Raw genomic sequence first — 21,962 nt, 5'->3', positions numbered from 1 at the left:
AGTGTGTCCAGCAGGTCAAGGGAGGTGATCCTCCCCCTCTACTCTGCCCTGGTAAGGCCTCATCTGGAGTGCTGTGTCCAGTTCTGGGTTCCTCAGTACAAAAAAGACAGGGATCTCTTGGAAAGAGTCCAGCGGAGGGCCACAAAGATGGTGAAGGGCCTGGAGCATCTCCCCTATGAAGAAAGGCTAAGTGAACTGGGTCTGTTTAGCCTTGAGAAAAGAAGACTGAGAGGGGACCTGATCCAGGTCTATAAATATCTAAGGTGTGGGGAGCAGAGCGGCGAGGCCAGACTCTTTTCAGCAGAGTGTGGAGACAGGACAAGGGGAAATGACCAGAAACCGGAGCATAGGAAGTTCCGCACAAATGTGTGCAAGGACTTCTTTATGGTGAGGGTGACGGAGCACTGGAATGGGCTGACCAGGGAGGTTGTGGAGTCTCCTTCTCTGGAGATATTCAAGACCCACCTGGACACCTACTTGTGCGACCTGGGGTAGGGAACCTGCTTTGGCAGGGGGGTTGGACTCGATGATCTCTGGAGGTCCCTTCCAACCCCTATGATACTGTGATTCAACAAAGACAAATGCAAGGTGTTGCACTTGAATCAGGGAGGACATGAGGGTCCCATCTAGAGTACTATATCCAGGTCTGGGGCTCCCCGCACAGGAAAAATGTGGAGCTGTTAGTGTGGATCCAGAGGATGGCATCTAACCTGTGGAGATAGGCTGAGGGAGCTGGGCTTGTTTAGGTTTGAGAAGAGAAGGTTCCAGGGACACCTCACTGCAGCTTTTCAATACTTAAAGGAAGCTTATAAGCAGGAGTGAGATTTTTTACAGAGGTAGGTAGTGATAGGACAAGGGGGAATAGTTTTAAACTAGAAGAGAGGAGATTTTGGTTAGATATTAGGAGGAAATTCTTTACTCAAAGGGTGATGAGGCACTGGAATAGATGGTTCAAAGAAGCTGTGGATGCCCAGTTCCTGGAGGTGTTGTAACAAGGTTCAGTGGGGTCCTGGGCAGCCTGATCTAGTGGTTAGCAACCTTGCCCGTGGCAGGTGATCCATAAAGGTCCCTTCCAACCCCAGCCATTCTATGATTAAGATATATATTTACAATTAACTAGGGGTATATTATACAAAAGTTTATTATTTTGTTGTTGAAGCATTCTTCCTTGTTTATTTCATACACTTTTAATACTAGAATTTTCACTTTGAAAAATGTAACATCCCATAACTATAATGTAATTGAAACACTACATTGAGTCAGTGTTCAGGACTACCACATTTGAGTTAAATCTTTCTGCCAGTGACCACTTTGTTCTTTTTGTAACAAGTCCTATAGCTGAACTCTTCTATTGTTACTTTTAATAAGCCATTAATCTGTCCTGTTTTTAACAATCAAAATAAACAGTTAAGACTTCTTTTTAAAGGAAACGTACCTCTACAAAAATCTGAACTATTCTTCATTTGTGTTATAAGTACCCTGAAAAACTCCCTGAGCTGCCAACAAAATGGCTTTTAGAAGCTTTGTTATTTGTAGTAGTAAAAAAACACTAATTCAGTCAGAAATAATTTTCGTATAATTCTATGCTATGTCTCTTCCAAACTCTCAGGGTAAGTTTTACTTATTTCAGCATTATCATGATAAGATTTTCCACCTTCCTGACTGCAGGAATTGCTTTGCCCAGTTTTATCATTATAAGACTCTCTCCTTTCCTGGTGGCTTGAAACAGCTGCCTTCAGTTTTTCCTCAATTTTATCAGCTACTGCACGCATTTTTAAATCTCTCAGGCTGCTTATTAGGGTTTCGTAGGCTCCTCTTATCCCATGCCTTTGGTGCCATTTCTGAAAGAGCTTAATCTTCTGTTCAGATGCGTTATTGAAGTTATCCTGGATAATTTCATCTATGGTAGGTTCTGAAAGCTGGTGATGACGAACAAAAGTCTTGACCTCATCTAGTGTCATCTCCCTCACGATGTCAGGGATATGGCGGCTCAGGTCATCATCTAGAAACATAAAAAGAAATGAATGCCCTTGGCACTGACTTTTTTTTTTGTTGTTGGCTTTGTGTGTCTTTTTTTCTTTTTTTTTTTTTTCTTTATCATCTATATTCAGAGATACATATTCACGACTCCATATGTTTTCAATGTGATTCTGTACTAAGTAACTGTATTGCTTTCCGGGACCTGAACTAGAACCTGTTTCCTCTGTAACCCCTTCGTCATATGTAACCACTACAAAGCCTTGTCATGCCTCATTTACCTGTTTTGTTCAAAATAGCACTGATAAAAGAGCAAGACAGGTCTTTTGTTATTATATAGTCTCAGAGCTTGTATTCTTCTCCTGTTAAGTGTTACCACTGTGTTTTTGCTCATGAACATAAGATAGGTCCTGTTTCTGTGATTCCATTGCTGGCTGCAGGGCTACTCAGTTATTAGAATTATCCATGATTCTAGAAATCCAGCTTGCTGCCTCCTAGTGTCTGTACCATATACAGAATAGAAATTTACCTGTTGTCAATCAGTAATTGCTTTCTATACAACAGAAACTCCTCCTCAGCGGAAAGTTTAATGGCACCACTAAATGCCTTAAGCACATTATGACCTGGCATTTCTATAAGTGTTCAACGTTGTGCCAGAGTGACAATTCTACAAAGTGGCAGTCTATACAGAAAAATACCCTTTCTGTAGTACAGAGTTTGTCTGTACTTTTATTTTACTGAAGTCTGAGAAATTATTTGTCTCTTACCTATAGATATGAGTGTAAAAGTCTCCTGTAAAGAGAAGCAAGCAAGAAATGAGTGCAAAGATGTTTTATAAAAGGCCAACCCCATATAACAGGATAAATAGATGTCATAACACTTGTGAAATTTTCTTTTAGCTTTCTCTATGATTCTTCTGTTTTATGAGATATGGAATCAGACTGGACCCCCCTTTTTACTTGAGTAAGTTTAGAGAATCACCTCACAATTGCTATTGAATAAAAATATGCATAGGGATAGGATATCAGTTCAGTGGAGATATGATGATTTATGAAGTTCTGATCTTGGTCATGTAACTAAGTGCAACAGCAAATCCTGAAGAAATGATATGGAGTTTCTTTTGCTTCTGCCAAGATTCCTCACAGTGAAATTTACTTCACTGATGTCACAGAAGAGAGGTATGCGCACGTTTGGGCAATCCCACAGTAATTTAAATGGAGCAAAGTTCCCTATGCCAAGCTGAATTTTATCTGATCTCAGCAATAGTACTTACAGAAGAACTGTCTCTTCCAGTGCCTGTGTTACCTTGGGTAATAAAATTCTTCTGTTTTCTCTTACCTACAACAATAAAACAAACAAAAAAAAAACATTTTAATAATCCAGGGCAATGTATTTGTCTGGACTCCAGAATATAAAATTACATCTGAGTAAGCAGCAGAACATCTTATTCAGAGTACGGCAGTAACAAGGAACAGGGAATCACTTACGGTAGAGTATTAATCCTGCTGCAACTGCTAATGCTACCACAAATAAGACAATAAGTGCGGTACCCCAAGGTGGCATTCCTGCTTCTGTTGGAACATTGGAAACATTACATTAAAGCTAAGTCAAGTAGTGTAATACAGCAACACACTTGAAAAATTTAACAAGATTTCATCGGATTATAGAGACCCTTCTACTGTCTCCAAATAGCAGAAGGTAGCACTTGGACCACCCCATTTCTACTGTGATCAAAAGAGCAGTCATGCTCCGTAAGTCAGTACAAGGCCCAACAGATAGTTGTTAGGAATGGCTATGGGGCACTGTGCAGAACACAGTACAATTCCAATAGCCTCTCAAAATATAGCCAGACGGTAGTCCATACTAGGTTTTAAAATGGTACCTTGCATTCTGCACACAGTGTCTGTAGTTGAAGTACATTCCTTTTCAACTAGGCCATTTTCACATCTGCAGAAAATATAAATGATTGTGGAATTTGTTTCTCTCTTTATAAATTTCCTAAGAGAGCAAATCACAATCTCCTATTGCTTTCTAATCAGCTAATGGTGTCATACACCAGTATGCTGGACTTTGGAACTTTACAATTATGAAAACAGTATGGGAAAAAATATGGAAATGACATAACAGTAGATCACAACAAAAGCAACAGGAAAGCTTAGATACTTAATTAGAGCTTTTGAAGAATATATACAGAGTTGGTGTATTTATGTTTTTCTGCATACATTCTAATTAATTAGACTGAGCAAAGCCAGTTGAATAAGCTCAGTGCAAAGCAAAACTAGTCTGTTTTCTCTTAGCTAATATATTTTCATAGTCTCTGTCTTGAAACTGACTGGAAAAAAGTGTGGTAACATGATCTTAACAGTGTCATATTTAACAATGAAGGCATCCACTTACACGGTACATAACTCGCAGTATTCACATTGAGGAGACTTGCAATAATGGTTCTTTGCACAGGAGCATTCTGCATTCTCTGTTGGAGTACAGTTCTTTACAACCTTCCAACCTAAAATGAATTCTTAAAGTTCGTTAATTTGAAAATGCAGGGCTTTGCTCACAAGCTCTTGTTCTCAGACCTGCATGTCTTTAGCACCACCACTGCTGGTGCTGGCAGCACTTAATAACAACAGTGTAGCTTTTATAATGAACCTTGCTTTGAGAGTACTGGAAATACCAAGATGGCAAAGAGACCTCTGCTGGCTAAGAGCTCAAAAAGCTGATCATACAGTAAAGGACTCATTTGGCATTGCCGTGTGTTGTCAGTCTTTTTTTTTTTTTTTTTCCCCCATAGGAAAAAGATGTAAAGCCAGAAGGGACTAAAAGATATCACATAACCCGTCTCTTGGTTGTCTGTCTGTCAGACAAGTTTTATCCCTTCCTGAGAACTATCAATAGTGAGGAATTCTACTATTTCTATCTAACATGTTCCCTGCATAAGTTTCAAACCAAGTTTATTTTTCTCCTGGCCTCAATATGTATGAATAGGTGATCTCCATCTAAAAAGAAGTATTTTTGCATTAAAAAATATTGTAAGTAGATCTATTCACTGTGGAAGCTATTTTCTTGGGTATGAAACTTTTAAGTTACTGGTAACTTTTTTAAGTTATGGTAACTTTTAAGTTACCATATTCAGTGCCCTGCTATAACAGGAAACCATGTTATCTCTAAAAATTGATTACTGTGAAACTGATGCTGACACCATTCATGAAGATACCAAACATAAATGATCCTAAGAATGGTTCTCATGGAGCTTAGGTGGTAACCTTCCTCCTGCCTAGCACTTTCTAACTAACTTGTCTTCAACATTATTTTCCATGAGATAATGTGACTAGCCATCCTTCCATCATATTGGAATTAAAAACTGACTCCCTGCTTACCAATCTGGATTTTTGATGTGATGAATGCAGAACTATCCTTCCCTGAATCCAACTATACCAGACACCTGGTGAAACTGGCAGGGAGATGTGTTTTATGAATTATATATATATATATATGTATATATATATATATGACTTACTGGATTTTTGAGACTTAGTTTCCCCCAGCAAATAAATACACAAAGGGCTCATTAATAGATATGAAATTGTCTAGGTGGAGATAGACCTTCAAACATCCTCTCCCACAACTGTGAACGCTAGCAGCCTTTGCAGGAATTAGAACACAGAAATTAGATTTGTGTATTTCTTCCCTGGGGGTATTGATTGATGCTTGGCTGAACATAAGCCAGCAGTAGTGCCTAGGTGGCCAAGAAGGCCAATGGCATCCTGGCTTGCATCAGAAATAAGTGCTGTCACCAGGAACAGGGCAGTGATTGTCCCCCTGTACTCAGCTCTGGTGAGGCCACACCTCAATACTGTGTCCAGTTTTGGGCCCCTCACTGCAGGAAAGACACTGAGGCCCTGGAGTGGGTTCAAAGGAGGGCAATAAAGCTGGTGTGGGATCTGGAGCACAGGTCTTATGAGGAGTGGCTGAAAGAGCTGGGATTGTTCAGCCTGGAGAAGAGGAGGCTCAGGGGAGACCTTATTGCTCTCTATAACTACCCGAAGGGAGGTTGTAATGAGTTGAGGTCGGCCTCTTCTCTCATGTAACCAGTGATAGGACTAGAGGGAATGGCTTCAAGCTGTGCCAGGGAAGATTCAGGCTGGATGTTAGGAAATGCTACTTTTCTGAAAGAGTGTTCAGGCACTGGAATGGGCTGCCCAGGGAGATGGTTGAATCACCATTCCTGGATGTGTTTAAAAACTGTTTGGATGTGGTGCTCAGGGACATGATTTAGCAGAGGGTTGTTAAGAGGGTGGTATGCTTCGGTTGCAGTTGGACTCAATGATCTTTAAGGTTTTTTCCAACCTGAGCAATTCTATAATTCTGTGTACTTAGAGGGCAGTTAAAGATAAACAGAGGCTTCTGGGAATACACGACCTCTGAGAACTTAGAAGTTATCTGCATCTCAGGACTGATGAAGGAAATAAGGTGCAGAATCCTGTCAGTCTTTTTTTTTTTTCTACATTATTATCAGTGAAGTTACTGAGTGAAGCTATTTCTCATGCTTTAACGAGTGGGCTACTACATACCAAATAAAATCATTGTCTGTAGGGTCCCTTACTATAGCTCATGAAATAATACAGTGCTTGTAAGATAATCTAATAGGAATATATCATAACCCAAAGTTGAGGTTAGTGCATAAGCATTAACTGCTGTAAATCAAACTAGCAACATCAGAGTGCCTCAGGGTAATTGGATTACCTGCCTCTGTGCGAAGAAAAGTACTGCAGAGGCAAGTGTGGAAGAGATGGGATGTTACTCTCCAAATGCTTCCTGGCTGAGCAAAGACAGACATAAGAATAAATATTGGAGCAACATAGCTTGTTCCTCTTCCTACTCTGTGCTTAGAAAAGAAACCGTAAACTTCTCCATGTTGAACTTGTAAAACATTTTAATCTGTATGCTACCCGTTACGTGGGAATTGCAGAGATCTTTCAGTTGAATCCTGCCTCTAAACAGAGTTGCTATTTCTATAGTCATACCAAGTGCTGTGTCACATGAACGACATCTCATACACTTGTCCAAATCATTGGTATGATCCATGTACTCCTCTCCAGATTTGCATGGTACACAATGTGCTTGAGTGTTTGGGCACTCAGTACTTTTGACATGACCTGCAGAGAGACAGAGAAGCAAGAAAAACATAAGTAATACCTTTGGACAAAGGCCAACAGCTTTGAGACCTATCAGATTTCTTTTTAATCTCAAATACCTTTCGATTTACAAATACAGATAGAATCCATATTCATTATACATACATATATTCTCTTCAGGAAGGCAATGTACGTAAGAGATGATTATCCCTCCCTATTTCTCCAATAGAGAGAAAGAAAACACACCAAACAAAACTGTGCATGCAAAACTGGAAAACCCATGAATATATAGAGTATCTTGTTGGCAAAACCCCCCGTTTGCAGTTTTTTAATCTGTTTTTAAGTTTGTAAGTAATGTAGGACTATTATTATTATTATTTGCTACAAGCATTGAATGTGTTATCTGTAGTGAAAAGCTACAGGTGCACTGAATCAAGAAATGCTTTTGATGTGTTGAAGTCCTGCAATAAAGAAAGATGTAGCCAGAATGAAGTGCATCCAGAAGACCATAACTGAGCTATCCCAGAAGAAAGCATCTGTGTGTGTTGAGGTTTCTACTTTAATGATTTTTCAGCACAGTCTTATAATGATACTCACCACGTCTACATTTCATACAGCACTGATCATTTAAAATGTACTCTTCCTCTGTACAGATAATTTCTCGCTTAGCGATGTTTCTCTTCCTTGTAATAGATTTATTGTGTGCTATGTGTATGGGAACTTCTGTATCATTTTTGCAATGTGTTTCCATAACTAACGCAACCACCTAGGAGAGAAAAACAGCAAATAATACAGGAAATTACCAAGGACTGTAGGTGCATGTTACTGCTAGCACAGAGCTACATCAGCACTCTTATTCCATTGCATTGCTAAAGATGTTGATACTCACCCCCTTACTAAAGTTGCTTATTAGGTCAGAAGAGTTGATGGAAAATGAGAAGACGTATTAGATTTAATGCTATCATCTCTACCATTGCAGGCACTGATTGTTTGAAAATTAATGCTTGAGAACAGGCCTATACATCTGAGATGTAAAAGATAACCTCATATGCCTAATTATGGTGCATAGCAAAGAAACTCCATTATTTTCTTGAAGAGCATTCTGTGCATCACATCACTGTTCCTAAATCTTCCCTTTCTGAGTCATTGGTAATGTTCTTGCTTACAGAACATCCTTATTTCAAATGGTATATTTTATGTTTTTGTTACTCTAGTGTTGCTTGCAAACTGAATGCTAATGATTCTCTAAAGAAAAAAAATAATAATTGTACTTTAATATCACCATAAATACCTGATTTCTAAATTGATCTTATGCTTGCTTTGCTTTTCTTTTCAACTCCTTTTTCTCTTCAGCAGATGATGTTTATACAGTCCTAAAGAAATATCATTCTCCATTCTATCTAATTTACACCCTGTTCCATTTCTTTGAATGCATTCTCAAGTTAAACTGTATAATGCCTGGGTTTTGTTGCTTTTGTCTGCCAGAGGATGATATTTAGTGGCTAATTCATGCAATCCTCGTGGTTTTGTGTGAAACTACTTCAACGCTATTACTTCAGTCAGATGCAAAGAAGTGTATGTAATTAACTTACTGGAAAAGGGAGTTGGATTTCAGACTGGCTTCTCATGTCAAGGAAGCGTTATCTGTAGCTAATGAACAGAAGTAATCAATACAGTGACTGTCTGGAGACTTTTACAAGTCACTTCTATTGATTCTCTAGGCTATTCATAGACAGGAACCTTTTCCTAATACTCATGTGTTTCAAAATATATACCCTATCAGCTCCTAGATGGAACTTAGGAAGGCCTTTGTTTGCACCTGGAGGAGAGGTTTCAGCAGCCAAAAAACTAACTGAATGCTTGAGCTGGGTGCATGACTTTTCTTGTTCAGCACTCTGACTTTCTTTGGTGCCTAAGCTTTCAGGACACGCTTCTCAGAAAGTGGTGTTTACAAAGTGAGCTTTTATAGAAACTCTCAAGCTGATGTGACAAATGTGATTTGTTTTCCTTTTGCCTGGGAGATCAGTCTAACAGCTGGGATAGAAAGTCCAATTAGAAGGCAGTTACCAAAAAGCAGGTTTCTCTCCCTGCAGCGCAGTGCCTGTTTTCTGTCAGGTGGTGGTGGTGGTGTGTGCTGCTCCACATGCTGCTGCCTCTGGGGGCCAGGCCTCGAGGGTGGCCTTGCAGGGGTGATCACCGCTGTCTGCCATCAGCCTGGTTTGGCTTCCCATGGATGAGGGCAGAGCCCCTCGTCTCTACTCCTCAGCCACATGTGGAGTTGGGCTGAGGGAACTGGTGGGTGCACTGTTTGTTGAGCTGGACCAAGAGCATCCATTTGTGAAAGAAAATGGCGCAGGGAGTTGAGATCTGGAGGCCCTGGCAGCTCTGAGGAAGCCAGCTCCAGGAAACTCAATGGCACCAGGCTTTCAGCCCCATCTGGTGCATGTGGAGGACAGTGCTTGCAGCATGAGGAGGTCAGTGGGGAAGTGGCTGGTTCTCTCCTCTCTGATGTAGATACTGTGACTCAGCAGGATGAGCAGCAGTGCCAGCCCTGAGCATGTAGCCAATTCCTGGATGCACCCACTTGTGTCTCAGCACTCTCTGCCCCACCATAGAACCAAGCTGCTCCTTCCTCCTCATCTGCCCCTGCCTGTTGCCTGGCCACGCAACATGCCTGATGGGGAGCAGCTGCCATCCTGCTTTTGGCACTCAAATCTCCCACTTTAGAGTTGTGAAGCAGCAGTTGTGGTTTTTGGGGAATAAGAGGATGACCCCAAGCCACAGTAATGGAGATTGAAGATTACCACAGCCCTACTGAAACCCTAACACATCTATAAACCTCTCTTAGGCATGGCAGAAGAACTGAATGTTGCTGGCAAAGAACAGGATGTGTGCCATGAAAGAAAACGTAGAGAGAATCGTGTAGGAAATGGGATAAAATGAAAGAAGGAAACTTCTTTCTAAATGACTACTAACAGTAAAAGTTAGTAGAGTTGCTTTTAGGGTTTACTGAACCACTGCAATCACACTGCAGGCATGGACACACTTCTGTCAAGCAAAACTCAATTTTGCATTTCTGTATAGACAAACTAAGCTGATAGAATGGGGAGAGACAGAAATGTGCTTTTTTTGATGGAAGCCTGCCGCTGTCACTTGCAGAGATGAACTTCCTGGTACACTTACAAGAAGTGGGGATCACTTCTCAGAAACCGACTTTAAGCAGCACCCAACACCTATATAGCTTCTGCTTGCAGGAGCTCCATGCAGTGCCTTCCTGCATAAGGAATAATGACAGAAGTTTGAGGATTTTAGTTTTCCAAATAACATTTTAATTTTGAAAACTTTTTTTCTCCTGGTTTTGTACCCTCTTAAAATAATTTCACTTGCTCTATAAGTGTTGGACTGTTTTTTAGTATTCAGAGCATTGCTTAATTCCTTTTCTCGCTGCTGCTGAGCATTGAGTGCAGCCAGCAGAAAGGAAGCGTTTTAGGGGGTTTCAGAGAGGCAGGGGTGAAAGGTGCTTTTTTATGATGTGTATGTTCAAACGGAGGCTGTGTGTTTTCAGTCTAAAATGACTCACAAATGCTTTGTTCTACTCTTCTCATCCTAAACTAAAAAACAGTTTTCGTATCTAAAGATTGACTGAAGTGAGCAGTCAACAGGTGTAGAAGCAATCAGGGAGATCTGATCTTAACAGGTTCCATAAGAATTATTGCGTGGGCCTAAATTTTTTGGTTTTGCTCTTTTTGTATTGCATAGGAATTTGAAAGGCCTTTATCTTCTCCCTCTCCTCTTTTTCTTCCTCCAAAATGCTTTCTGCATTTCTGCATGAGAGGTAGAAAATCTGTCTCCATCTGTGTTCCCAAGGCAGTGACAAGAGTTACAGTTCCCTTGAAAACTTGTGGTTTTGTAATTCTCAGTCCTCAGATTCTTCCTGTATCCAAGTGTTCTTCATAATTGGTCAACTTCCTTAACCGGAAACCTTTCAGCAGACACACCTTGTGGGGCTGTAAGATCACTTTAAAAGTGCATGAATCTGTTACTTGCATGCAGGCCTTTTTAAAGCTTTACGGTATTTCACCCTCTAAGTAAAAATTTGTCACTGCTTTTTTCTGTTATAATACCTCTGATCTTTATTAAGCCACTTTTCCCATTCCTAAGCCATAGATACCTACAGATGAGAGAGCTGATGCTTTCAGAAGTTGGTGACTATTTTCTTTCCACGTTTATCACTGGGGGCAACATGCATGAGGTCATCAGGGGCTTTCTAAGTGTTAAAAAAAGACAAGAGGAGGAGGGAGGATTTGAGGATTATCATTTTTGTTATTTATTTTTTTTTCCAAGAAAAAGTCTTTAGGGTTTTTTTTTTTTTTTAACTTCTGTTATTTCTTTGACTTTCTAGAGTTAGCTCCATTTTAGTACAGTTTTCCTTGTAAGTAGTCTCACTTACACAAACCCTTTCAAGATGCTTTTTCAGAGTAAGGAATGATATAGTGCCTGTTACAAGTATTCTCTGCTTCAGTTCTTTCAGTACAACAAAAATTACTGCTTCCAGTATTTCCAGTATCAATTTTTCCCCATCTCTTTTTTTCCCCCACTAATGCAGAAGTGCACTACCCACAGTGCACCAAAGTGGGCACTGAAGGTAGTATTTCTTCATGTTCTATGTCCTTGTATGAGAAGAACTAAGAAAGCAGTTTTATTTTCTGAGGCCTACCAAAGGGAGTTGGTATTTCCCCACAAATAGAAGCATTCCAATCTCCTGAAATCTTAAGTGAGATGCACATGTTTAGCACCTGCGATGGCAACAACCCTCAGTTACTGTCATGTCTTAAAATAGCAATCCAAATTCAATCCATTACTATTTCACATCTCAGTTGTCTCACATGCCAATCACAGCAACATATCTGGGGACAGGGGTAGTTTGATTGTTTTTTAAATTTTCCTTTTTTAGGAGCACTGTACTAATAAACATTACTGACTTTAAGAAAGTTGGAGGGTATTAATAACTACCGTCTCACTTTGTGATACTGTGGCCAAGAGGTGGACAGGTAGAAATTTAGGAATTCTTTCCATTTTCCTTCAGAGCTGGAGTCCTTATACTTTTCAGTTGAGTCCAGGGTCATCCCATGACTTTATGGCTGCTTATATGCATACATTTAAATATTTGTATTGATCCTGTGCAAAGCAAGAAGGGGGGGTCAGCACAGCTGTGTGCTGTTTGTTTCAAAGGCATATCTGTGTATGTTTCAAAGGCATATCTTCTAACCTCCCAGAAGACTGCCTGCTTTGTAAATAATCGTATAAATCATTACAAAATATTTAGATAACATCTTGCAACCTGGCTCTAGAGGGCATTTCTGAATAATATGTGGTTTTGTGGATTGTTTTAGAGGGTGAAGTTAGATGTTTTCTAGTTTTGTGGGTCATTGCTATTTTGCATTAATATCCTTGCAACTGCTTTTACTTTAGCACAGCAGAAGGTTGCTTGCAAAATTGACATTTAATTCAGCAGACTCCTTTCACATTCTGGTTTAAGTTAGTAGGTCAAATATTGTCAGACTTACTGATTTATAACTAGTAGAACCACGTGATAATAAAAAATATATATCTTTTTTAATAGAATGCATGTAGGAGTGCTGTTTGGAAACAATTGGAAAGTAAGAATAGGAATGATCTTTCTACTCTGGAAGCTGTGTGGTAAGAGAATGTATTTTTTTTTAATCTTAATTTCTGTTCTGAATAGCTCTAAGAGTGAGCTAGGCCATCATTTCTGCCGCTTGTTTGCTGCCTGTACAGCAAGAGATAACGCATGCTTCCGTCGGCCGCTCTTTGTATTTACTTACATTTTGTGCAAGGGTGTGGGTAGAACCTTACAAATCACGCTATAAATCTCTTTTTTTACTACCTGTTGTATAATAAATCATATCTGCGTGGTTTCTAGCTTAACACCTGCCAAACCCAAGGCAACTCACATTCAGTGGGAGCACAACCACAGTATGAAGAGACTGTGAGTGTGAATCACAGTACATTCCAAGGGGCGAGGGCCGGGCTGGAGCAGTGACGCATGCCGTGCCCACAGGGGTGGGCAGGTGCAGCTCTGCCATGGCACAGGACTGGATGTCTCAGGCCGGCTCCCCTGCCGTCCCTCGCTGGGCGCAGCTGCAGCCGGCGTCCAGCTCTCTCCGGCCCTCGGGTCTAACGTTTCTGCGCTACAGGCTGCCCGCCCTGCCCTGAGAGTACCAAGACGTGTACTCTGCACGGGGCAATGATTCACACAAGAAAGAAACGCCCTGCCCCGCTTTTCCAGTAAGCGCCTCGGCCCAGGGTGCTACGTTCAACGTCTCCAGCTTTTCTGGGCTCACCGCTGCTCACGACCAGCAAGCAGCTCCTCTGCCGCAGCCGTTCCCTCCGCGCTGCCCTCCCGGCCCGGCCCACCGTGCCCTCGCACCGTGACGGTACGCGCCCCGAGGCGCCGCCACGGGCAGCAGCGCCACTGGCACCCGTCCCCTCCTTCCCAGCGCTGTTCCTCAGCGCCCGCCACCCTGCCGGTGGCTATAACATAGCGACGAGTCTGAACCTGAATTAATTACATGAGTTCCCCAGGAAAATAGGACAAGTTTGTTTGTTTGGTGGCCGGGGCAGCGCTTTCGGCACCGCTACCGCAGCTCCCCACGTCCCATCCCGGCACCCCGCTCCCCAGTGGCCACTTACGAGGAGCAGGTGGAAGAGTCCCCGAGCCATGTCCCCGCACAGCGCCGTCTCACAGCCGCCTGCAAAACGAAAGCGGCCGGGCGTCCGGCTCCTCCCATGTTGGTAAACATCGTTCCAGCCCGCCCCGGCCCGGCCCCTCGGGGTACTCCTGCACAGCGGGGGTGTGACGATCCTGGCTGCCGCAGCCCGGAGCCAGCCCTGGGTAGCGGCTGTGCTGCGCTCTCGCTGTGTGGTATTGGTAGGGGCAGCGTGGGGCAGGGTAAGATTCTATCCTGAATCCCTAGGAGCGCAGCAGGCGTTTGGACAGAGTTAAGTGCATTGTGCTTTCTTGTGCTGCCTCGTTGGAAGGATTTCTGTGACTTCAAAGCTGTTTTCAGTGACTTTCTGTTTTTCCTACAGACTTTCAGTGGTTCAGAGTTCCTATGTATAAGCTGCCTCCTTAGCTGTGTTAAGATTGACATGACAGTAACAGTTAGCAATGCATAATTTTGATCTTCGAGGTGATGCCACTGCCTTCGGAAGGTTGTAATTGAGCTGGCGTTTTCATTTTAAGCTCCATTTTTCAGTAGTTTATGACTCACCTCTTCAGATTTCTGTTGGTTTGTCTCCTAGCTGCCATGTTTGCAGATGACTGAGTTCAGTGTATCATAAAAAATAATAAAAAAAAGAAAGATGCTGTTTTAAATATTTTAGGTTTTTGACCACTTCCGGACAGAACAAATTGCAGCAGTGACACAGTTTTTGGAGGTGCTGCTTCTGGAGTACTCTGTAGCAATCAGCTCTTTTCCTCCCCCCTGGCAGTATGGAGAGAAACTGGGGGTAACACCCCTCCTTGGTGTGGTACCTTTGCTATGTGCCTGTCATTCCTACAGGCCAAACCCGAACTGGTGTGCACTCAGGGTTGTTTATTTTAGCGGAAGTTTGCATAAGGGTAGAGAGGTTACTGCAAACAGTGTTGCCTGGCTCTGCAGATTGCACTGCAACAGTGTTATTTCTAAATTCATCACTTACAGGATTGCGGTTTGTCCTGTAAACAAAATCTAACATGACTGGGCCCTCACCAAGCATTGCTTAGCATTTAACAACACCTAGGTATTCCCCTTCCCCTTACTGTTGCGTATTTTCCAGTAATGTAAGGAACATGTATTTGGTGCAAGTCGTTTGCATTCCTCCCTGCCCCCCAGGAGGTGTAACTGAGTGCATGTGTAGATCAGTTTTGCGGTGGAGTGTTTTTTTCTTGGTAGTTAGCTCTAAGAGATCTTTCAGAAGCCACCACCTTCTTGTGAAAATGAGAGTGACTGTCCATGACTTGGAGTTGTGCCTTGTAGCTGATAACTGTAGCTGTTTGGGGTTTTCTTGTATAATAGATGCAAACCAAGAGAGAGCAGTGTGTTTGAAGGGTTTTTGTTTGTTGATTGGTTATTCTGAGGTGGTGTTGATGAAAGCACTGCTCTGCTGTGCCCAACTTTGTGCTCTTCTTTGGGCTGTAGCAACACTTTTGGGCTGGCATAAGTGGCAGTTTTGAATGTATTTCTTACTTACCCACCATCTAAGGTTTAATTAATGTGTCAGCTGTGTTTTGTGCAAAAGTATGGGATCATAGAACAGCTTGGGCTAGAAGGGACCTCAAGATCATCAAATTCCAACCTTTTACTGTGGCCAGGGTTGTCAACTGTTAGATCAAGTACTAGATCGGGACGGCCAGGGCCCCATCCAACCTGGTCTTGAACACCTCCTGGAATGGGGCATACACAGCTCTCTGGGCAGCCTATGCCAGTACCTTATTAACCTCTCAGTGAAAAGTTTCCCTTGACATCTAACCTAAATCTCCCCTCCTTTAGTTTAAAACCATTACCTCTTGTCCTATCACTATCTACCCATGTAAAAAGTTGATTTCTTTCCTGTTATAATGTCCCTTTATATACTGAAAGGCTATAATGAGTTCTCCCTAGAGCCTTCTCATCTCCAAAACTCCAAAGCAAGTCTGGCTTCTGGAGTCTGTCTTCACAGGAGAGGTGCTCCAGCCCTCTGAGTGTCTTGATGGCCCTAGTGTGAAATCCCTCCAAAAGCGTGACATCTTTCCTGTGCTGGAGGTCCCAGGTCTGGATGCAATACTCCAGTGGTGCCTCATGAGAGCAGAGGAGAGAGGAACAATCACCCCCCTCTCCCTGCTGGCCACTCCTTTGCTGATGCAGCCCAGGATTGCAGTTGGCCAATGGCCTGCAAGCGCACACTGCTGGCTTAAGTTCAGCTTTTCATCCACCAAGACCTGCTTGACAGAACTGCTCTCAAGGAGTTCTTCTTCCAGTCTGTACTCATATCTGGGATTGCCCTGACCCAAGTACAACACTTTGCACGTGGCTTTGTTGTACCTCATAAAGTCCCCATGGGCCCACCTTTTGAGTGTATCAAAGTCCCTTTGAATGGCTGCATTATTTTTCCTACCAGCAGATGTCCTTGTGTGTTTCCTAATATGCAAATTGGGAGCAGATTTCAGAAGGATCTAACTCAAGAAACAGTTACCATGTAGCAGCCTGACTTTTTAGCTTCTTTGCAGCTCTAGGTTTAGAAATGTAAGCTTTTGAATCTAAGGTGAAGTTGTTGACCTACTCACTGTGCTGTTTTGATTTATGCATTGGGTTTTGTTGTTGTTCCATGCTTGCATGTAGGCACTGATCATAACAAATTCTGTTAAAAATAGCTGCAAAAATGGTATAGGGATGAGTTTAAACATATTACTTCAGTGTTCTGGCTTTGGGAATTTATATTCAAGCCTTAATTGACATTAAACTGTTTCTTTCTCACCCAGAAGCCTACTCAAACATATTAAAACTGACTCCAACAGGGTATTATGACATTATGAACAGCTAAATTTTGAGAAGGCCATCTTACATTGTCTCTTAGATGAAAGAAAGTTGTCACAGTGAAATAAATACAAATCTGGGGGCTGTGCATTGTATTGACCTGAACTTCAAAATATTGAATCCACATTTGTGTTCTAGGGGGGAAAAGCGTAAGATCTGACTTGCTTTCTATCACTTTGTTCTTTGTTTGATTGTTACACACTGTTGGTTTTTTTTTCTAATTAAAATATATTGTTATTCTTTTAATACTCAATTTCATTTTGGTTTCGGTGTATTGGTGATTATTTAACAATTTATTATTTTTTTTTTGTGTGCTAAAATTGGGCAATTTAGGTTAAGTATGACTTAACCAAAGCGCTTCCATCAAACTTAAATTCTCCTTTGACCTGTAATGCACTTTAGAAGATTGTTGCACAGAAGGCTTACATGTGGAGTACGTTAGTGAACTAGATGTAAGATCTCTAGAAATTTAGAATAGTAATGAACTCAATACAATTGTCTTCATCTCCTAACTTTGCATTTTTTGGTTTTGTGTATGTTGACTGTTGTTCAGTAGATAATAGATTTGCCCTAAAGTGCAATTTAAGGAGGATAACAGTTGTATTTTGACAACCTGATTTGAATGAAAGGGGAAGAAAATGTGAGAGAATATTAGAAATGATCTTCAGTGACTGTAAGTGTTGGCTTTTGTATTGCAGTGTGATATGGCCTGTTTGTAAAATCTCAGGATTGCTCTTCACCCTTTCTAAAGTGCTACTGATAACCACTTGGGTTGGTGGTAATAGTGAAAGGATCTTGCACAGATGATGTGGTAGCAAAGCCCTGGGTGGGCCCAAACACCCTGGCAGCATAGAAATGGGAAAGCAGTGTGTCAACTCAGAAGTTTGCAAACTCTGCTGCTTCCTGTGTTGTTCTGTAAGGCTGCTGCTGTTTGTTGTTAATCAAAAAGATTGGAGAGTTCTGGCATGTTGCTGTCAGAAGAAATAGTAGTTGGATAATCAGGCAGAGCCATAGATGATGGTGTATTTAAAAATAAAAAAGAGGGGATAGGGAAGGGAGTAAATGTAAAACTCTCACTGGTGATAGAAATATCTGTAGTAGGACTGCTGGAATGAGGGATACAGATGTTGTCTGAACCCAGGTGAGATCCAGGGTAGCAGCTGTATTTAACCAAAGACCTCTCAGTGGGAGGGTCTCAGGAGCCTCTGTATCTCTGGTCTCTCTGTGTGTGTGGCTGATGTAACAAAACAGCAGGAAACTGAAACTTGTTACAAGTCACTTATCCCTTTAGCAGTTCTCTTCTAGAGGGGATGAATAAGACCTGGAAACTGTCCCTGGCACTGAAAGCTAAAATAGATGTGTACCCTTACTCCCACAGTTCAGCTTTTTGATGCCACTACTGCTCCATGCTCTTGTTCGGCAGGCCCAGTTTGATGACGTCAATGCATTCTTCACAGCAGGAAAAAAAATCATTTTTCAAACAAACTGAGCATTTCTTTAGACTGGAAAAGCAAATTGGCTGGATGCCTGGTAGCTCTCACAGCCAATCACTATAACCTTACCATAAATGTAGATGTATTTCTATCTTGGGGTTGATTATTGATTTTATTTTAGCCATGGGACTGTCCTGTCCCAGTCGTTTGGGTATGTGCCCTATGACTGTGAGTGCTGAGATCCTGAAAACTGCACTTTTTAGTGAATATTTTGCACATCTCACTGGCTCAGTTAAAATTTGACTTTGTGACCATCTGATACATTGTAAATACATCTTTTTGGAAACTTCTACAGACCTCTATCTTTATCCAGAGCTTGCAGCTGGCAGCTTAGCTTCAGTGGCTTGCTGGTAGGCTTTTTTCCTCTTAGCAGCATTTTTGAGGGTAGTATTACTGTGATTGTGCTTTCTCCATGCAAAGCTTAGTGTAAAGCAAATGCTAACTCTCCAGTGTGTAACAGATGAACTGTAAAAGCTCTAGAGATAACGTGCAAGGCAGTCTAGATGTCCTCCAGGGGATGAGTGAGGAAGTGCTTAAGCCTATTCCTTTGGGCACTGCCTGGGCATGATTTGGTCTATGAATTGTGTTACAGTTTCCTACAACTGTGAATAAAATCCAAGGCTGAATCCTAGTGGTGACAGTGAGACAGAAATGTCTGTAGAGGAATGTCTGGAGTTAAAAGATAAATGTGTGTAAAAGGAGGTATTTAGTTTTGCTTTTAACTGTTGGTCTGAAGGTGGAAGTAATAAGCATGGCAGATGTCTTAATTTCAGGTATTAAAAAACTGGCCACACACTGGGGAAAAGCATTTTCACAATGTGTTTAAAGTTAACAGAGATTTTATTAAAGGCGATGGTAGAGAGGAGAAACTAAAGGAAACATCTTGAAAGATCTTAGCACACTGTCCTTGATTACAGCTTCTAAAACTGTAACAAATATTGTGCATTTGTGATTTAGGACCTCCAGTCAGCTTTTTTCTGTCATGATCCTGTTTGTGGGATATCATCTGACAATTGACATTAGCACACTGAGATAACGCAATGCCTGGTGGCTGACGCTCCCAACTCTTGTGTTTTTAATATCACTTAACCTTTAAAATTCTTCTGGGGGAGAGACAATGAAGTGGAAAATTTTATCCCTCCCACTAGCATCTCAGGTGCAATTTGCCATCCTCTGTAACATCAAACATTCTTCAGAGTGAGAACAGGATGCAGTATTCTCACTCTGAATGTTTGTCTCCAGGCACTGCTGTGTGCTTTTTCAGTGGGATTTGAGCTTCAGGGAGATAGTCAAGAGCAAAATGTTGGTAAAGTGAACTTGCGGCAGGAGCAGGTTTGGACCTGGTGGACTATCACCGTTCCTTGCCCCCACTCATACACCCACATTCATTGCATTTCTGCACAAACAGGCCTGGGCAGATCACACAACGACAGAGATGAGTCATATCTCCTCTGCTCAGCTGCACAACCTCCTCTGAGTTGAGCTTTTGTGAGCATGAAGCAGATAAAAGGAGTATGTACAGACTAATATATATTTCTGTGAAAAAACAGTTGATTTTTTTCTGTCAGTGTTCTCATCAGCAATTAAATTATGGGTTTAGAATCCTGTGTGTCTCTGGGGGTGGCTGTAACAACAAGGGATACAGTAATGTTGGTGTTTGATGAAACAGTCTGTTTAGTTCCCAGATAGGATGTTCATGATACTTTTCAGCTGACTCATTTCTCATATACATACTTATTTGAAGCCAAGCATTTCTGAAATGGCATTCTTTCCACACAGCATGGGATCCCCCTCTCTCCTACTGTCACCAGCCTGTCTCCTGCAACAGTGGATGGGATGAAGGCTCCTGAGGGGGAACAAGCAGAAGGGTTCTCCACTCTTACTGAGTAACTTCGGTGAGCCATATGTGAGATCAGTGGTCATTTTGATGTTTTCTCGAGTGAAGCTAAGATTTTACCACATGTGCACCAAGCGGATGTCAAGATGTGTTGTGTTGGTAACAGGGGACTTCCCGCCCTCTGCAGGGCAGGGCTGGCTCCCTTCTCCCTCAGCCTCACAGAGGGGCAGATGCTCTGCCCTGTGCCTCACATGTGGCAGAGCCTGGACCATCTTGGCTTGATGTGTTAAAGGGCTTTTACCACGAGGAGCATCTTCTTGGCTCTTCCAGCCACAGCTCCTCTATTCCTGAGTGACCTGGTTCAGAATCCACCGTCTTGTTTTCTCTTTAGAGGGCCTACATGTAAAAAAGGATCTGGCAAAGAAGCCTGCCAAAGTGTAGCTATAAATTATTAAAAATCAATCAAGTAGGGAAGATTTAAGTTCATGGAAACAACAGCCTGTATGGTGTAAGCAGAAGAAAAAAAACAGATGTAAACCCTTTTTCCCAAGTGGTGTTGTCTCCCACTCCCCCTGCAGCCTGTGTTTCTGAGGAGGCCAGGCTGTTTGCAGTGGGAGTGGTGCTGAGTTTTTAATGCTGCCACTACCATCCCAACGTTGCTTTATTTAAGTACAGTTCAGAAAGGGAAATGTGTTTATGCTGCAGACCTGCTAATTACATAATTTTCTCCTTTTGTTAAGCAATGTGTTCGTGCTGTGTAATGCAGATCAGAGTGCAAAGGAAAGATTTACGTTGTGTTGAAGAGGTATGAGCATTTGGCCTTGTCAGTGAATTCCCAGAGACAGCTGAGTACAATACAGGAAGTGACAGATTAATTAGGATGCCAAAAGATGTGTGTGTAGTTCTGGTATCCTCCTGTGAAAGCTGTCCAGACATTTTCAGATGCCTGGACAGCAGTGTTTTGCAGCAGTGAAAGAAGTTACTAAGTCTGTTCAAGGAGTTACGAGCGAGGAACTGAAAGAAAGAGAAACCTGGTAAGTACTCAAAACAGTGACAGTGTGGTACAAACAGTAATTCTGGGACAGAAGTTTACAAAAGCTTGTCTTTTACTTAGTGCTGTTAAACTTGCTAGAAGAACAGAACTTGAACAAGCGTGTTAAATCATTTTCTGCTCATGAGTACTTGGAATATTCATGAAGTCCTGATAACCTCAGTGAAATTGGGCGGATGTTAGCTTTCCATCTGTGGAACAGAGGCCAGTGTGCAGCAAGAGCTGTGTCTGTAACAGTCTGTACATGTACAGTACATGTGTATGGGCAATACAGAACAGTACCTGTGATCCTTTCCTTGTTAAGAAATACATCAAAAAGCAGTTGAGGTCAGAGAAGACTGCAGCTGGACAACCAGCAGATCAGATCCAAATTCTCTCTTTTCCACCCCCTATGAAGCCAGAGGTTGTCTTGCTATTGATTCCAGTGAAAAACTGACCTTGAAATAGGCTGGAATGAATGAAAACTTTGTAGAATTCTGTTTGTTTGTTTGTTTTTCTTGTTTTTATTTATTTATTTATTTATTTTAAGAAATGTATGTATGTCCAACCCTCTCTTACATTCATAAAAGGAAAACAGCAAAATATTCTTTGGTCTGATAGAGAATTTGAGTAAATAGTTAAAGGTAGGCAAATAAAACACTTTTAGTGGGAAAGGAAAAAGGAGCATTTGGCTGGAAAATGGTGATACGCTTTCAGAAAACCAAGCAAATTATTAAACAAAAATGACATCATCTTGTGCTTCTCCATAGTTGACAAGACTGCAAGAAAGAGGAAGGACCTACCTTATGTAAACAAGATGCATCTGCAAAGCAAAGGTGAAAACCTGCCTATCTCAGTGTTTTTCTGAGACTTGGTTGTCACCTGGGGAGAAGTTTACAAACTGAATGTGCC

The 21,962-nt window shown here is 41.7% G+C and overlaps 1 protein-coding gene across 3 annotated transcripts; it reads right to left on the bottom strand.

Annotated features, from left to right (window-relative positions):
- Nucleotides 1–1,123: 1,123 nt before the first annotated feature.
- On the bottom strand, nucleotides 1,124–13,933 carry FAS (Fas cell surface death receptor). Of its 3 annotated transcripts, XM_010714493.3 has the most exons (10): nucleotides 13,827–13,912; nucleotides 11,288–11,379; nucleotides 7,710–7,878; nucleotides 7,002–7,133; nucleotides 4,375–4,483; nucleotides 3,860–3,924; nucleotides 3,465–3,548; nucleotides 3,251–3,315; nucleotides 2,745–2,769; nucleotides 1,124–2,002 (listed from the first exon to the last, which is right to left on the bottom strand). In XM_010714493.3, the coding sequence occupies exons 3-10, from the start codon at nucleotides 7,861–7,863 to the stop codon at nucleotides 1,587–1,589; spliced, it is 1,050 nt and encodes a 349-aa protein (XP_010712795.1). In that variant the 5' UTR covers nucleotides 7,864–7,878; nucleotides 11,288–11,379; nucleotides 13,827–13,912; the 3' UTR covers nucleotides 1,124–1,586. The 3 variants fall into 3 exon arrangements, with proteins under 3 accessions (XP_010712795.1, XP_003208070.2, XP_031410299.1); XM_003208022.4 differs by lacking the exon at nucleotides 11,288–11,379 and having other exon boundaries at nucleotides 13,827–13,933; XM_031554439.1 differs by lacking the exons at nucleotides 3,465–3,548; nucleotides 11,288–11,379 and having other exon boundaries at nucleotides 13,827–13,933.
- Between the last annotated feature and the right edge of the window lie 8,029 nt (nucleotides 13,934–21,962).

Source organism: Meleagris gallopavo, chromosome 8 (assembly GCF_000146605.3).
Source record: "Meleagris gallopavo isolate NT-WF06-2002-E0010 breed Aviagen turkey brand Nicholas breeding stock chromosome 8, Turkey_5.1, whole genome shotgun sequence".
Taxonomy (NCBI): domain Eukaryota; kingdom Metazoa; phylum Chordata; class Aves; order Galliformes; family Phasianidae; genus Meleagris; species Meleagris gallopavo.
This window is presented reverse-complemented; position numbering and strand designations above follow the sequence as displayed.

Excerpts from the sequence above, each read along its gene's own strand:
- FAS (XM_003208022.4), bottom strand. The coding sequence starts at position 13,856 with ATGGCTCGGGGACTCTTCCACCTGCTCCTC. Across the intron at positions 7,879-13,826 it reads GACTCTTCCACCTGCTCCTC|GTGGTTGCGTTAGTTATGGA; the intron begins GTAAGTGGCCAC and ends TTTCTCTCCTAG. Across the intron at positions 4,484-7,001 it reads TTCATGTGACACAGCACTTG|GTTGGAAGGTTGTAAAGAAC; the intron begins GTATGACTATAG and ends AATTCATTTTAG.